This window comes from Drosophila takahashii, chromosome 2R (genome assembly GCF_030179915.1).
Source record: "Drosophila takahashii strain IR98-3 E-12201 chromosome 2R, DtakHiC1v2, whole genome shotgun sequence".
Classification (NCBI taxonomy): Eukaryota; Metazoa; Arthropoda; class Insecta; order Diptera; family Drosophilidae; genus Drosophila; species Drosophila takahashii.
Genome location: NC_091679.1, coordinates 14,128,425 through 14,145,896, shown reverse-complemented (window position 1 = coordinate 14,145,896; position 17,472 = coordinate 14,128,425). Strand labels below are relative to the sequence as shown.

The 17,472-nt window shown below is 38.8% G+C and overlaps 1 protein-coding gene across 1 annotated transcript; it reads right to left on the bottom strand.

Annotated features, from left to right (window-relative positions):
* LOC123002501 (uncharacterized) lies at nucleotides 1-16,190 on the bottom strand. Its single transcript, XM_070212014.1, has 4 exons — nucleotides 16,130-16,190; nucleotides 14,978-16,051; nucleotides 13,299-14,741; nucleotides 1-332 (listed from the first exon to the last, which is right to left on the bottom strand). The coding sequence occupies exons 1-4, from the start codon at nucleotides 16,188-16,190 to the stop codon at nucleotides 1-3; spliced, it is 2,910 nt and encodes a 969-aa protein (XP_070068115.1).
* Between the last annotated feature and the right edge of the window lie 1,282 nt (nucleotides 16,191-17,472).

Here is a 17,472-nt window from a genome sequence, read left to right as displayed (position 1 = left end):
CTAAGGCACGAAGAAGTAGAAGCACTTGTGAGGAGTCGTAAAACTCCCCACAAATCTCGAGGCAGGAGAGCCCCTAGCAACAGCGAAGGCAGCGAGAATGCGGTAGAATCCGAGGGCATCCATGTCCACCGGTAAATACTGAACCTTGGACCCGGCTAAAGCGGAGAGACCGTGAAGTAACGGTACCGCGCTGGACCTTGGACCCACGCCGCCAGAGCGCAATGAGGTCGAACGGTGAATCCGTGGACTTCGGACCAGCACAAAGAGGATGCACCGTGAACTAACGGGGCATCTTGGACCTTGGACCCGATGCGTGCCGAGTGCAAAGGGAACTAACGGGACGCACTTGAACATTGGACCCTAGCGAGCCGTGTGCAAAAAGGGAAGTAACGGGACCCCGCCGCTGCCTATAAAAGGGACGGCGCAGGCGCAGCTCGAGGCAGTCAGTTGGAGTTCGCGCGACAGTCAGTGCAGTAAGCGCCGCAGTTCATGCAGCCAGGAGGCACGGGACGTGTCGGTCGGAAGACGCGACGCTGGCAGCCGGAGTACAGGAGACAGACAACCAAGATACGCGAGCGAAAGTACAAGTGCAACCAACGAACCAGAGATCAAGAGATCAGAGATCATACAAGTGCGAGGATTCAATCGAGTGCGTGGCCGTGAGAGTACCGTAGAAACCGAGTGCTCACCACCCAGATCAAGATACCAGAGTCAAGACGCTAGGCCAAGGCTGAGACTGCAACGGTGAGATCTGCAGGACACAGAGATTGGAGTGGAGACGAGTGCAGGACAGGAGCAGAGTCGAGAGAAGGACGAGCTACCGGCAGGGTAAGCGCGGATCAAGAGTTTGTGCCAGGCGTCGGGGTTACGGTGGACTGACGATAAGGCTGAATCCTCGGATTTGACCTGTCGGGACATTTGTTTCTCAGGCTAGAGCCAGACCGACCCCAGGGAACACGACGAAGCAGGTGATCCCAGGATCATTCTGGTCGGACCCGAAAGAAAGGTTGTGCAGACTTCTTGAGTCCTACAAGCCGGGCGGAACTGGAGAGACGCCGTTGGAGAACGACGCCGCAGGAGTCCACAAGCACCACGAAGGGAGACGAGGGCAGCGACGCCGTCGAGGAGCGCCGCCGAGAAACGCACAGAGTGAATCCTGAGCCGAGGAAGGCACGTCGCCGACCCGGCAAGCCGCAACAGCCAGCTGACGAAGAAACCAATTCCAGCGAAAAAAAAAAACTTAATAAAGTTTTCCGATTTGTCCCAATCGGATATCCCTGCATTTTCTTGGGTCACGGGCAGTCACGCAATACAAATTTGGTGGGACGAACACACAATATCTCTGAGCTAGTCGCGGCGTTTACGTAGCGATCCAACAGTTGAAAACAGTTCGTTACACACTACGCCAGTACATTGAGAAACTTTCACCCACCAGCACCAAGCCCCCCTTGTGGAGGGCCCACCCAAATCTAAGTGCGCCGGCCGAAACAGTAATTCCTGTAAGAGACTCTTAAGGCAGCTGGACCAGAAGCGACAAAGACAGAGCTTGTACATTTGCTTTACACCTTCGGAATGTCTTTCAGCCAAACCCTGCAACTAATTCATTCGTCGTCGCTAATTCGAATGGAAACTGAGACGGACCCAATTCAGTTTCAACCAAATGAAGTTGCAAAAGTCATCAGCGAGCAATTGAGACCAAAAAAGGCCCCTGGCGGTGATCTAATAACTGCCGAAATGCTAATTGAACTCCCAAACTGTGCAGTTGAGGTCATTTGTAAACTCTTTAACGGGATTACACGACTTGGCTACTTCCCAAAAAAATGGAAAAAATCGGTAATCATAATGATCCCAATGCCTGGAAAAGATCACACAATACCAGCTTCATACAGACCGATAAGTTTACTCTTGTGTCTGTCAAAGGAGTACAACGTTATTCCGGCACATCAATTTAGCTTTCGAGAAAGCCATGGAACAATAGAGCAAGTGAACAGATTAACAGCGGAAATACGGTCTGCATTCGAATGTCGGGAGTACTGCAGTGCGGTATTCCTTGATGTTGCACAGGCTTTCGATCGAGTCTGGCTTAATGGCCTTATTCACAAAATCAGAATTATTCTGCCGGAAAACATTCACTTGAATCGTACCTTTTCAACAGAGAATTCGCCGTGAGATGCAACACTACAACATCGGACGATTACCTATTACTATAGAGGCTGGAGTTTCCCAAGGTAGCGCCCTTGGTCCAACTCTTTTCCCACGAACGTCCGGCTAACTACTTCCACATTCGAAGACGATACCGCGATCATAAGTCGGTCCAAATGCCCAATTCAGGCAACAGCACTACTAGCTGATCATCTCGTGGTAGTGGAGTGCCTGGCCTTCAAGGCCCTGCTCTACAATTCAACGCTTAAGCCAGTCTGGACTTACGGCTACCAGTTGTGGGGAAACGCGAGCAGCAGCAACATCGACATTATCAAGCGAGCACAATCAAAAATCTTGAGAACTATCACTGGGGCACCTTGACAACATCCACAGAGATCTTGGCATTCTGCCCGTAAAAGACGAAATATCAAAACAAAAAGCGTCCTACCACACCAAGCTAACTTCTCATCCAAACCAGCTCGCCAGGGGCCTAGCCAGGGTCTCTTACCGGACCCGATTGCAACGAAATGACCTTCCAGCTCAGCAATAGTTATTAGTGGACATCGGATTACACCAGTTTACAAAAAAAAATCGATGAAATATACCATGAATGAAACCTTTGTTTTCCGGTAAGGTACGTCTTCCTGATTAAGAAAATGGCACTCAAATTTTTTTTTATGGATAAAGTTTTTTTTAAAGTGTAAAAAACGTTTTTGACACTTTTTTAATTTCTAACTTGAATTGTGGTTAACCGATTTCAACCATAAATGACTCATTTTACAGGTAATAGAATGCCCTCCAACTTTCTTATACACTGCATTGAGTTCCATTCATTAGTTTAGGAGCTACATTTCGTCAAAGTTGAAAAAGTTAGAAAAAATGCAAAAATGCTGGCATAAATGGCTTCGTTAAAAATACACGCCTAAAAACCGAAATTAGTTTTATGACTTATAATTAAAGATACATCTTTAAGCCAACTAACAAGACCATCAACAAAAAAATCAATCAATAGCTCGATTTTATATCGATTTTTTACGTTGGGAAAAACGGGTATTACAGCCCTGTTAGAGCCCTGTTGTGTCCGTTAACAGCTGTAAACGGCCAAAAAAACACCGTTGTCGCAAGCTTCAAAAATGCATATCAAATTAATTTGCTGGTGGATTGTAATGATCAATAGCTTGTTTTTCTTGTCAAAGCACCTTCTACCAGTAGAAGTTATAAAACTAATTTCGGGTTTTAGGCGTGTATTTTTAACGAAGCCATTTATGCCAGCATTTTTGCATTTTTTCTAACTTTTTCAACTTTGACGAAATGTAGCTCCTAAACTAATGAATGGAACTCAATGCATTGTATAAGAAAGTTGGAGGGCATTCTATTACCTGTAAAATGAGTCATTTATGGTTGACATCTGTTAACCACAACTCAAGTTAAAAATTAAAAAAACGTCAAAAACGTTTTTTACACTTTAAAAAAAACTTTATCCATAAAAAAAAAATTAAGTGCCATTTTCTTAATCAGGAAGACGTACCTTACCGGAAATCAAATGTTTCATTCATGGTATATTTCATCGATTTTTTTTTGTAAACTGGTGTTATATGCAAAATCATATTTTTAACGGCTTGTCGAAATCAAATTTCGATTATGAAGAAATTCGTTTTACGTTAAAATTATAAGATTAAGCCCATATTGTTTTTGCATATTCGACATATCTTGCATGTCAAGAACATATCCAACATATTTTACGACATATTATCAAAGCAGGCTTTTGTCAGAACGCTTAAATATATAAAGTATTTGACAAGAGAGTTTGTTTTGAATACAAATGCTAAGAAAATACGAAAACGCATACTGTAATCAATTCTACAATTATGAATAGTTTCCTCATTCGCTATTGTAAAAACCTCAAGACACTAAAGACACTCACGTTCAGAAACAGGTTTTTGTTTCTTACTTTTCAATTAAACATATTTAAAATGAGTGAAATCTTTTCATTTATTTTTAAAACTACACCATAAGAAAATCCACAGGAGGAGATCCGCTCCTGTGAATTCACTTATGGTGTGGTGGTAATACAAATAATATATTTGTTGGTCCTACTCATTAAGACATAGAGTTAAGACATAGAATATCCAGCAGTTCAGTGAAAATGGAACTTATTGTCTTAGGGACCCATTTCTTTAAGATATAGTGGGCCAAATGAAGCTATTTTTATGTATAGTAGTTCCCGGAGAACTACAGGACACTTACTAATTTTAACCACAAAGCTCGAAATCTTAGTGCCTATAAGGCATAAAAACATATACGACATATTTTGCATATTGTCGACATATTTTGCATATTATCGACATATTTTGCTTATTATCGACATATCTTATTTTATATCATATTTTTTTTTGCATAAAAAAATGCATATTTGGAGCATAAATGCAGAAAAACATATAATCCGGTGTCTTGTTATTAGAGCCCTTTAATCTCGCGTCAGTCATCTTGACTGTCAGATAGCTTTTTAATTTAAGATTTATATACTTATTGTTAGTCTCAATTCAGAGAAGATCCAATTAATAAAATGCATATGTAATAAAAAAAAGGAACTGTGGCTTCGAAAGTTAGACTGGGACGAGTCGCTGCACTATGGGGAATTTGACCAGTTTTTTTGGCCAATATTAATAACTCCCTCAATTTTAAAGATATCAAAGTAAAACCTTAGCATTCGTTATTATTTATCACAACGCATATTCTGCATGAATATTTTTCGGATCAGACAACTATTTCATATAGCTGCCATAAAAATGATCAGATCCACTTTGATATTTTTGGAGATAAATGCATAAAACTTGATAAGTACCGTTTTAATACAGTATTAAAACCACATTCATAGAGCTTACATGCTATTTCTTTCATTTTTTGATACAATTATAACTTTATTATTTTTTTTACAACCTCTTAAGTCCGTTTTTATTGCCAAGCAAAGGGGAATTTGAAAAAATAGAGGTTATGATCTAAAAAACTAAATTTCTCCAAGAATCGTAAAAAGTGTATTTTCTGACTACATTCATTTTAAAGACAATTCCTTACTCTTTAATTCCCAAAGGTTTGATGGATGGACTCCGCTGGACTCGCTTTGTATCTCTATCTAAAAATTGGGTTTCTTTAAATATATTCGTGTTATAGGGACTTCCCACAAAGCTCCATCCACCATCTACCATCCGTTGAACGGATGGTCCGTAAGGTTTTGCCGTTCCGAGAGTTTTCCAGTTAGTCCGCCATCCAATTTTGACGGACTTTGACGGGCTCTTTTATGCCATAGTTAGGCGATGTTTTCTCGGTGCAACTCTGAATTCTTCCTCTTGACTGTGAAAATTGGAACGATGACAGCGAGAACAAATCAAATCGATGGCGGGATAAAATTAAATAAAGCTTCAGCTCATTGTTTCTTGGGTTTTTTTAATTATTTGTAGTTCGTTATGGACGGAAAAGCGTTCGCAAACAGGTTGCTATGAGTGGGCCAAAATTTAAGCTGTTCTGCGTACGAAAACATCAATGTTTGCAGCGAAGTCTCAGAATATGTTCTGCACTTCGTAAATAATAACTAATACTAATTAAAAGGGTACTATGTACTCCTAAAAAGTTCCAAAGTTGCTATAAATTACCAAAACAGCAAAAATTTGGTTTTGTTTACAAATTTGGCAGATTAATATTGGCTAGACAAAGGCGTAGTTAGAGCTGAGTATGGGGTACGAGAGGTAAGGCTCTCCCCCAGTCAGCAATATATATGCATACTCGTTATAGGATAAGTTAAAAATGTTCAGATATGTTTATACCCGTTACTCGTAGAGTAAAAGGGTATATTAGATTCGTGCAAAAGTATGTAACAGCTAGAAGGAAGCGTTTCCGACCCTATAAACTATATATATTCTTGATTAGGATCAATAGCCGAGTCGATCAAAAGGGTGCCACGCCCCTCTAACGCCCACAATCGCTTATATACGATTTTAAAAATTTCAATATTTTGGAAAAGTAAAAATGCAGTTTTATTGTGTTTATCAATACCTATCGAAATGTAGGAGAAATTTTTTTAATCGGACCATTCGTTAAAATGTTACGGCGGATCAAAGTTCTTATCTCCATCTCCTTCGCACTCCCTTTAGCTGAGTAACGGGTATCTGATAGTCTGGGCACCCGACTATAGCGTTCTCTCTTGTTATACCCGTTACTCGTAGAGTAAAAGGGTATACTAGATTCGTGCAAAAGTATGTAACAGCTAGAAGGAAGCGTTTCCGACCCCATAAAATATATATATTCTTGATCAGGGTCACTAGCCGAGTCGATCTAGCCATGTCCGTCTGTCCGTCTGTCCGTCTGTCCGTCTGTCTGTCTGTCTGTCTGTCTGTCTGTCTGTCTGTCCGTCTGTATGAACGCTGAGATCTCAGAAACTACAAAAGCTAGAAGGTTGAGATTTCCCACACATATTCTTTGGCTTCCTACGCAGCGCAAGTTTATTTTAGCCGAGCGCCACGCCCCCTCTAACGCCCACAATCGCCCACTAACGATTTTAAAATGGGTCCTGCGCCCACATCTTTAAAGATTTCCGAGAAGTATAAATGCAATTTTGTTGTGTATATTTATACCTATCGAAATGTAGAAGACATTTTTCAAATCGGACCATTCATTAAAAAGTTATACGCAATCAAAAATTATATATCTATCTCCCTCGCACTCCCTTTAGCTGAGTTACGATTATTAGTCGGGACACCAACCCGACACAGCGTTCGCACTCCCTTTAGCTGAGTGACGGGTATTAGATAGTCGGGACAACAACCCGACTATAGCGTTCTCTCTTGTTTTTAACTATTATCATATGCAATGTATTGTATTATTTTACAAAAGGATTATGAGAACGCAATTTTACGACAGTTTTCCCGAGTTGAAATCTCCCTGCGTTAATGTTGAGCTGAGCAACTGCTCTTCAGTCAGCTGTTATTGGATGGTAGATGGTGGAAGGAGTTCTGTGGGAACACGAGTTTCACATTCGTCAAAAATCCCAACCGTTGCAAACGGTCACAAAAATAATCGATTACAAGAAAACCACGATTAATTTGGATAGTATAATCCCACAAATACTTAGTGCACACTACCATCCTTTGAATTAATATAAAAATAGTCACTTAAATTGCTTTAAGACTCTTATTTTTAACAATTAAATAGTCTCAGCATTTCGTCAAATTTCTGAGGAGTGCAAATGCAACGTACAGCAAAAAAATGGGTTTTGGCAAAGAAAGTGGTCAATAATAATAATAATAATAATAATAATAATAATAATAATAATAATAATAATAATAATAATAATAATAATAATAATAATAATAATAATAATAATAATAATAATAATAATAATAATAATAATAATAATAATAATAATAATAATAATAATAATAATAATAATAATAATAATAATAATAATAATAATAATAATAATAATAATAATAATAATAATAATAATAATAATAATAATAATAATAATAATAATAATAATAATAATAATAATAATAATAATAATAATAATAATAATAATAATAATAATAATAATAATAATAATAATAATAATAATAATAATAATAATAATAATAATAATAATAATAATAATAATAATAATAATAATAATAATAATAATAATAATAATAATAATAATAATAATAATAATAATAATAATAATAATAATAATAATAATAATAATAATAATAATAATAATAATAATAATAATAATAATAATAATAATAATAATAATAATAATAATAATAATAATAATAACATTTTTTTTTTCTGTTTTGAGGGGGGGCGGGGGGCATCTCACACTACCGTCGCACAGTGGCGCCTTTTGACTTTTTTTTGGTAATAAATCATAACTTTTGAACCAGTGAAGATAATTGAATTTTGTAAACGGCAAATGATAGATAATTGATCCACCTTTCAAATTATTGCTTGAGACAGGGAGTGGGCGTGGCAGAGGCGTACTTACAAATCGGCAAAGTCAGAATTTAAAAACAAATCCATTTTTTTCCGACAAAAAAAAACTTTTTTTAAAAAGTTTTTATTTTTTTTAGTTTCTTTTTTCATGTTGTAATTTTTAAACCTTATTAAAAAAAAATAAATAAAAAATTGGAATTTTTAAAAAAAAATTTTTTTTTTTTTTAAATTACGTTTTGTTTAGTTTATTTTTTTATGTTTTAATTTTTAAAAACTAAAAAAACAAAAAAAAAAAAAATTAAAGTTTTTTTTTAAAAATAAAAATTTTTATATTTCATGTTTTTTGAAATAATGGTCACAATTTGGTAAACTTGGTAAATCCAATAGACTTAACATTTCTGGACTATAATTACTAGATTCTAACTCTTTTCTTGACTTAACATGCCGCAATGAGGAAATTAGAGGATCAGAAGATGCAGCCAACATATTGAACAGATCCTCATTTTCCCTCATTCTTGATGTCTTAAATGTATTCAGCAATCTGTATTTTTTATAAAATTTGTTTAGCGATTCCTGCGCTTCTTCGGAAAGCTCTCCAATTGGCAAACACTGGTATTCGATTATTTCTTTTCCATGCGCCAATATCTTATGGACTGTCGGGGTCAATTTCTTTTGTGGATACAATTCCTCTAAAAGTGATGCCGTTTTTGAGGCATATTCTCCATATTTTGTAGAGTTAACCTTTTCCTTGCAGTTTAAAACATTTAAGATGGTTCCCAACCTTTTAACTATTTCATTGTTAATTCCAGTGATTCGAGTAACAACTTCATGTTGTTCAAAAAATCTCCTCGAAGTATTTCCATCATTTGAGTTTCCGTATCCGTATTTAGGGAAATCTACTTTTAATCCAACTTCCTTGAAAAAATCGTTCTGTATTCTCTTCTTTCTGATGCTTTCCTTATCCTTATTTGATGTGTTTTCTTCAAAGTGTTCATTTTCGTTTGGAATAATATACGCTAGTTTCAGCAAGAACTCCATACACCTTATCCGAGCATGTAAGGGTGAAATTCCATATTCATAATTTTCCTCATCTGTAGAATCGTTCAAATCTTTTCCAAAATTCTTTTGCGTCCTTTTGCAGATTGGGCATGACTTCGTTGACTTAGTATTTGTCAGTTCATTAACGACTTTTTCGTCAACCATGGTCAGGTGAAATTCATAGTAACATTTAACATATTTTCCTTCACTAATTTCCAGTTTTACGGGCTTTATCTTGCGAATTTGTTCTTTAATGTCATTCATTGTGTCTTTTATCAGTTCCGGTGATTCCCTTGCGAATTGAAACATAATTGGTCGGCAATAATGTACTGATGACGGACGAGGGTTTTTCCAATATTCAAACTCATCAGATTTAATTCTCAAGGGAACAACGGATGCCATAAACATATTTCCGTCCGATACTGTAGGGTCATCGGAAGATATCCTTTGTTTATAAACGCTTTGTCCAGATGATCCATCGCAGCCCCATTTACTGATCAGTGTCAATTTTTCCGGAAGATTTTCCATCTCATTTACAGGAAGACTTTCCAGAATTCGTTTTGCTGTGTGATTCATAAGATCCTGGAAATTGGTTTTCGCAGATACTTCCGTAAATTCCGTATTGGGTGGTCGTGAACTTTCCTTTGCTTTTGAAATATACTTGTATCCGGGTAAAAGGTCGACTCCGTGCCGCAGTAAAGATTTCCGTAATATCTCATACTTTTCTTTTGAAAGTTCTAAGTCCATAAATAAAGCCAATGCCTCTTCCAAGCCATACTTCTTAATAAGTCCATTCGGAGGCGTGGGAATGCTTTCCTTAATCCTTATAAGTCGAGGCGGACTTGCCTCAGCAACCGATTCTATAATCTGCGCTCTCACTTTTTCATTGTCCTTTTTATATTTTAAAGAAAGCGCTTCGGAAACATTTTCCGTGGTTAAATCATCAGTTGCATCTTTCAGTTTTCTTTTCCTTGTGCGTTCCTGACAATCCTCCATACTTTTAGATGGTCTTCCTCTTCCACGACCTGTTGATGTGGTGAGCTCTTCCTCGGCCGGTATATCCAGGATAGTTTCGTCATTGAGCCAGTCCTCCTATTTCATTGCAAACCTTCCTGCGTTGCGGCTGACATTCGTCCATTTCAATTTAATGCTTGCATATGTCAGATTAAGAGTGTGTAATATATTTTCGTTGCTCTGTTTTAGTTCTTCTATAACAGCTTCTTTGAACTCCGAATAGGTAGTTGTTGACCTAAACAGTTCATATAATTTTGAGTTGTTTAAAGCCATTTTTAACTAAAAAATAAGGAGAATACAAAGAACGTTTCTCGTCAACTTTCAGTCATAGACTAATCCAGGGATTAAGCCTACAATGCAATATATAGTGTGAGGTATTACCTGATAGGTACAAACAGGTAAAGAGTTTATCAAACGCCTTAAAAAGTGAAACGCCAACCTTAGGTAGAATTACGCAATTTAAGTATTTTGCAGGTGTTCAAATTAAATTCCAGCCTACCTGTAGGAGACTGCAAGCTTATATTTTTCTGTCAATGAATGCCTACCTGTATGCACCTGCTAAATCAGAGGACAGTTATATGTTGTTTTGATTCTACATACTACTATATGTACCTGTACATGTATACCTGCATAATTTACCTTTGCATACTACCTGAAGGTAACGCCTCGGTTTTTCAATATTTTTGATAACTAATTGCCAGGCAAAACATATAAAAATTGTAAAATAAAATCCCCATTTGACAATCAATAATAACATAAAAAACGTTTCCCATGAATAGAGATGGTCATTTCACAAGGTAGCGCCATATGCAATTTCTTGGACCATGACTTTTTTCCCTTTTTTGGCTCTTAAAACCGCGGACGCAGGCGGACGCAGCTACAACTTTCGCAATATCAAGAAGAAAGTCCAAATAACGTTTTACGGAAGTATAAAAAAATAGTATTAAATAGTTTTTTTTTATTTTCCATCAAAGTTGAAAAATATGGAAAAAATGGACGTTTCGCAAATAACTCATAACTAAGAGATGCGCATGGCAAACTGCAATATGTTTTACTTTTTTTACTCTTAACTAACACACCAATCCGTGGAAAAAAGAAGCAAAGCGATTCGATACCTAGTTTTTAAGAAAAACCCCCCGGAAGTGCGAAAAATTACCTAAAAACGGTGTGTTTTTTTTAAGTGAAAAATTGTTCAACTTTGAAAATTCATATCTTTTACAAAAATTTTTTGATTTGAAAAAGGGTTACATATTTGTAATAGTGGATCAATTACCTGTCGATTGGTATGGGTCACAACTTTCTAGGACAAAGTCGAAAAAGTGATTTATTGCACGTTTTTTGGCCCAAGGCGCCACTGTGCGTCGTAGATGTGGTATGTGGGGCTCGTACCCACTATAAACCCCCCGCTCATCAGGCCTGTATCCACTTCGGAAAAGCTTTCGCATTACTTCGAAGTGGGGCCTCTTGCTCAGCATAAGCTCTCGTCTGTATAATGCAAAGCTCTATGGCTCGTCTCTATTGGTTTGCCAACCCGTATCGTAACCGATAAAACTTGGCCCCCCAGGAGAGACGATCCACAGAGCCGCTTTGATGGTCTGCGTACAGACTACCCTTGCTGGATCCTTTCGTCCAGTTCCTTTTTTCTTTTACTCTTCCTTTCTTTACTAGTCAGTCTATTCCGTTTCTCGTCTATCAAGATCGTTTTTCTTTGACCTTAAGATCGTTCCAACATAGGCTTTAACGTGATTCCAGGCCGCCTCACTGCTTTTCATTCGTTCAACTATGTTTTCAGGCGATATATCTCCAATGGCATCCGTTAGTCCGGTGCGTTCTGATCGAAACCGATCACAATGGAATATAGTGTGTTCTACACTGTCCCTCTCGGCTTCTTCATAAATGCACGTAGCTTGTGCGCTTTTCCCGATAGTGTGCAAAAAGGCCCTGAAATAGCCGTGGCCAGTCAGCATTTAAGTTAGGAAGTAATCAACGTTTCCGTGTTTTCTTTTTGTCCAGCACTTGAGGTTGGGTATAAGCCTAGCTGTCCATTTTCCCGAGCATTCATGCTGCCATCTATTTTGCCACAAGTCCAGGCTCTCTTCTCTACACAGCTCTTTTGTTTGTCTTGTCGCTACTCCACTTTGCTTTAGCTCGTAGACTTTTTGGCGTTCTCTTGCTAGGAGATCAATCGGTATTACACCCGCAGTGACTAGAGCTGCTGGTCCTGATACCGTTCTATAGGCGCTGATTATCCTCAATGCTATTGTCCTTTAAACTTCGAGCAAGGGTTTTAGTCTGCACTTTACACGCAGTGTTCTAGCCCAAATCTCACATCCATAAAGCAGGATTGCATGGTTCACTTCCATAAGTAGTTTGCGTTTTGACTGGATTGGTCCACCTAAGTTTGCCATGAGTCTGCTAAGTGATTTTGCAGTGTCGGTCGCCCGGCTTTTAGCGTGCTGAATTTGAGCCTTAAACGTCAGTTTGGGCTCAAGACGAACTCCTAGATATTTTATCACTTTCTGCGTCCTAATGAGATTTTCTCCTACTCTCATATCTATTTCTAGTGGGATCTGCTTCGTTGTTACTAGCAACAACTGGTTTAGCTTACGCTGTACGTTTTCGGGGTTACTAGCCGAGATAACTGCAACTATATCGTCCGCATATCCTACTAAGGTTGTGTCTTCCGGCATTTCTATGCGCAGTATTTCGTCGTAGCTAATATTCCATAGCTCGGGGCCCAGTATTGATCTGTGCAGCTCCTGATGTTACCTTTACACATTTCTCGCCTGCCTTTGTTTGGTACAGTAGCTTCCTGTCTTCGAGGTAGCTTTGTAATATTTTCAAGAGGTATCCACCGATTTTGAATTTGTGTTCTAGTGCGTCTGTAATATTTTCCCATTTAACGCTGTTAAATGCGTTTTTGACATCCAGTGTTGCTAAGAGTACTATTGGTCTCGAGTAGTGATTTCCTTGTTGGCTTCGTAGTGCTTCGCAATACACCTTTTGAATTGCCTCTATTGTGGACCTCCCTGGTCTAAAACCGAACTGCCTTGGAGAGAGTCCTCCGGCTCTGTTAACTGCTGCTGCTAGACGAGGTTTAATCATCTTTTCTAGGAGTTTTCCTGTCGTATTTAACATACATAATGGTCGATATGCTGATGGCGATAAGGGATCTCCTTTGCCCTTGCTTATCAGAACCAGACGTTGCAGTTTCCATTGCTCGGGAAATAGTCCTTTTCGGATGCAAGCATTAAACATATCGAGCAGAAGATTAGGTCGCCTCTCTGCAATTGCTTGCAGGACCTCCGCAGGTATGTTATCGGGTCCCGGAGCTTTCCTACTTTTTAAACTATTTGTTGCCCTGACAAGTTCTTCCAGTGTAAACATGTCTACTCGTTCTTCGAGGTCGGGCACCGTTCTTCTCCGCGGCCGAATCTCATGAGTAGGGAAGAGTGCTTCGAGGTCGGGCACCGTTCTTCTCCGCGGCCGAATCTCATGAGTAGGGAAGAGTGCTCTGACAATATTGTCCATCTGTTCTACCTGTAGTTCCGGCAAGGATCTCCGGGACCTAAGTTTCTTCATGACGATTTTGTAGCCTAGTCCCCAAGGGTCAGAGTTAACATCGTTGCAAAGGCACTTCCATTTAATAATCTTGGATTTCCGGATAGCAATATTAAGATCCTTCTTAGCTTTTTTGTACTCCTGTTCCTGGGCAGTGAATATTCCTCTACGTCTTGCTCGGGTGAGGCGGCGTCTAGTTTTGAGGCATTTCTCTCTTAAGATTTTTATTTCATTTGTCCACCAGTATGCTTCTTGACCTTGCCTGTGTGGGTTTCCCCGTTTTGGCATTGCGACGTTGCACGCTTTTTTAATAATTGACATAGTGTCGTTGATTATATTCTCGTCGTTTTGCCGAATAGTATCTGCTTTTCTATCAATTTCGTTGATGAGCTTTGTTTTGCTTAGTCTATTTGCGTTCCATCCCTTTTTTCCTAGGCTAAGACGATTTTCAGAGCGATTTTGATCGCCTTGTGTCAGCTTGTAGGAAATATACTCGTGATCGCTTCCGTTAAAGATTTCTAATACTTTCCATTCGGCGACCTTGTTTGCCATTTCTTCCGACACAAGCGTTATATCCGGGATTGTTCCTTCATTTCTAGGTCGTCTAAATGTAGCGGTTGATCCTATGTTTGCAACTACCATTCCGAGTCTTGCAGCCATGTTTAGAATTTTCCTGCCTCTGGAGTTGGTTGATGCCATGCCCCATTCTTCCGCTCTTGAGTTAAAGTCACCTGCTAATAGAACCTTTCCCTGAGCTTGCTTGGCAGCATCTTCGATATCTTCGAGTTTTCTTTGGAAAGTCGTAATGTCATCGGAGGGTGTTAGGTAGCAGCTAATAACGGTCCAGTCCGCAACTTGTGCTGATACGTAGCAATTCTGTCTAATGGGGGTGTGGTGTGTAACGGTGCTGAAAGCTGGGATCCATAAAGCCGCGGTTTTCGTCTCATCTTCTATCCACAGACCGTCCTCCCGAGTTTTGTATTGTTCCCTAATAATGGATAGATCTACATGATGCTCCAACGCTATTTGAAGCAGCAGATCATTGGCCGTTCTGCTTCTGTGCATATTTGCCTGTAGGACTTTCATTCCCTGTTTTTACTTGCGCCGCTATGACATTTTGTTGTCCCAGGAAGGTGGTTTAGCTCTATCCTTTCCTCCGCTGCGCAAACACAACATCTTACTGGGTTTTTGCATTCTTTCATTTTGTGCCCAGCCTCTCCGCATCTGATACATAGGTTTCTTCGATCTGGTCCCTTACAATCCCTTTGCGTGTGTCCCACTCCAAAGCATTTGTAGCATCGCATAGTGTCGATGCATTCTTTTACTCGACACAGGGTCCAGCCAATCCTGATTCTTGGGTCCTTCAATATTTTCGCTGCGTCTTCTGTCGTTAAGGTAACGAAGGCCCGTCGTTGCTCCGAGCTATTTACTCCAGTCAGATGAATTTTGATTTCTTCGGTAGTATCTCCTATCCCAGTTTTAATTTCGGAAATGATCTCGCTTTCCTCTGTAATACTGTCTATATCTCGAATTTCCAGTTTGGTTTGCTGTTTCATGGTTCTAACTGTTGCATCACCCTTGAGCCTGGTCTTGATAGTCTCGCATAATAGTTCGGCTTTGCTCCCCCTAGACAATTCTAGGAGCATGTCACCTGATTTTGTTTTTCTAATCGACAGGATATTACTGACATCATTTTCTGGTTTCACGCTATTTCGTAGGTCCCTCAGAACTTCTGCATAGCTCTTTCCTTCGGTTAGCCTTACTAGCACAGCATCTGGTCGAGATCTTACTCTTGTCCTAGGTTTATCTTTCTTTTCTCCATTAACGTCTCTTTTTAAATTTCGATCGTCCGATTTTGGATATTTTTTCCTTTTTTTGTTAGTCACTGTTTGAAAGCCATTATTTGATTCTTTATCTCTGGCTTTTTTGCTAGAGTCCTGTAATGCCGGGCTGGCAGCTGCTCTCTTTTGGGTTGACGACAGCGGGGTGTCGACTATCTTCAAGGTCTTTGGTATTGCCTTACTCATTTCTTTTATTTTTTCGCCTTCAGCTTTTTTCCAGCTCGCTCTGTAGCTCTCTATAACATCGAAGAGCTCCGTAAGTTCAGCTGTACCGTCCTTGACATCCATGTTGATGTTTCTTTGTTTTTGCATCGCACGCTTCATCTTCCTTATTATTGCCTTGCACTTGGTCAGAGATTCTTCCTCTAATGTTCTCATCTTATATATTAGTTCCTGTCGCGGGGAGCTTCGCTGTGTTGTCGGTGCTGTCTCTTTCCTAACTATTTCAGGAGTTTGAGGGTCTATCTGCTGTGATGCTTCGGAATCCTTTCCTGTTTTCGGAGTGTTCTGTTCAGCAAGTTCATTATTTTCCTTCCTTTCAATGGTCGCGTTTCTTTGAGGCGACCTACCCATCAAGTTGCTCTTTCGGAAAGCTTCTTCTATATTGTTTGGTGTTAATTGGGTTGTCATCTTGCATTAAAGGGTCCAAACTCTACGCCGCTATCTCCTCACCTATGTACAGTTGTCCCAAATGTCCCCATGGGTCCCTATGCAAGCAGTGAGGTACATGCGAGGGTTGACACAACGCTTCATGGGCGGTTGTGTTCAGAGCCAGGACGGACCCAAAGCAGGAATCATTTCAACTGCACCTGTACCGCCGAGTCAACGGTGATGTGATTTGAACGTACGAAGAGACTTGCTAAGTTTTAACTGGACGGAGGCGAAAGTAACATAATCCCGATAGCCGTTTCTGCAAAATGTCACTCTTGCGTAGAAAGGTATCAGTATGCTGCATTCGTCAAGCCCGATATCATAAAATCGTCTTTTGTGTGCATAATCGTAAGTCAATTTATCGTTCCAGTGTCTTGCCGTGACTGGGGGTCCGCGGGTATATCAGGCCCGTCACCCGGTGTTGGGTGCCCCTGCGGGAATAATAATAATAATAATAATAATAATAATAATAATAATAATAATAATAATAATAATAATAATAATAATAATAATAATAATAATAATAATAATAATAATAATAATAATAATAATAATAATAATAATAATAATAATAATAATAATAATAATAATAATAATAATAATAATAATAATAATAATAATAATAAAAATAATAAAAATAATAATAATAATAATACTAATAATAATAATACTAATAATAATAATAATAATAATAATAATAATAATAATAATAATAATAATAATAATAATAATAATAATAATAATAATAAAAATAATAATAATAATAATAATAATAATAATAATAATAATAATAATAATAATAATAATAATAATAATAATAATAATAATAATAATATTATGCATCTCACACTACCGTCGTAGATGTGGTATGTGGGGCTCGCACCCACTCAAAACCCCCCGCTCATTAGGCCTGTATCCACTTCGGAAAAGCTTTCGCATTACTTCGAAGTGGGGCCTCTTGCTCAGCATAAGCTCTCGTCTGTACAATGCTAAGCTCTATGGCTCGTCTCTATTGGTTTGCCAACCCGTATCGTAACCGATAAACCTTGGCCCCCCAGGAGAGACGATCCACAGAGCCGCTTTGATGGTCTGCGTACAGACTACCCTTGCTAGATCCTTTCGTCCAGTTCCTTTTTTCTTTTACTCTTCCTTTCTTTACTAGTCAGTCTATTCCGTTTCTCGTCTATCAAGATCGTTTTTCTTTGACCTTAAGATCGTTCCAACATAGGCTTTAACGTGATTCCAGGCCGCCTCACTGCTT

What these genes read in the sequence shown, in the direction of transcription:
- LOC123002501 (XM_070212014.1), bottom strand. Translation starts at nt 16,190, where the DNA reads ATGACAACCCAATTAACACCAAACAATATAGAAGAAGCTTTCCGAAAG. An exon ending in CCGAAAGAGCAACTTGATGG is followed by an intron (nt 16,052 to 16,129) that starts GTAGGTCGCCTC and finishes CTCCGAAAACAG; the next exon opens with GAAAGGATTCCGAAGCATCA. An exon ending in ATCAGCATATCGACCATTAT is followed by an intron (nt 333 to 13,298) that starts GTATGTTAAATA and finishes GCGTCCCGTTAG; the next exon opens with TTCCCTTTGCACTCGGCACG.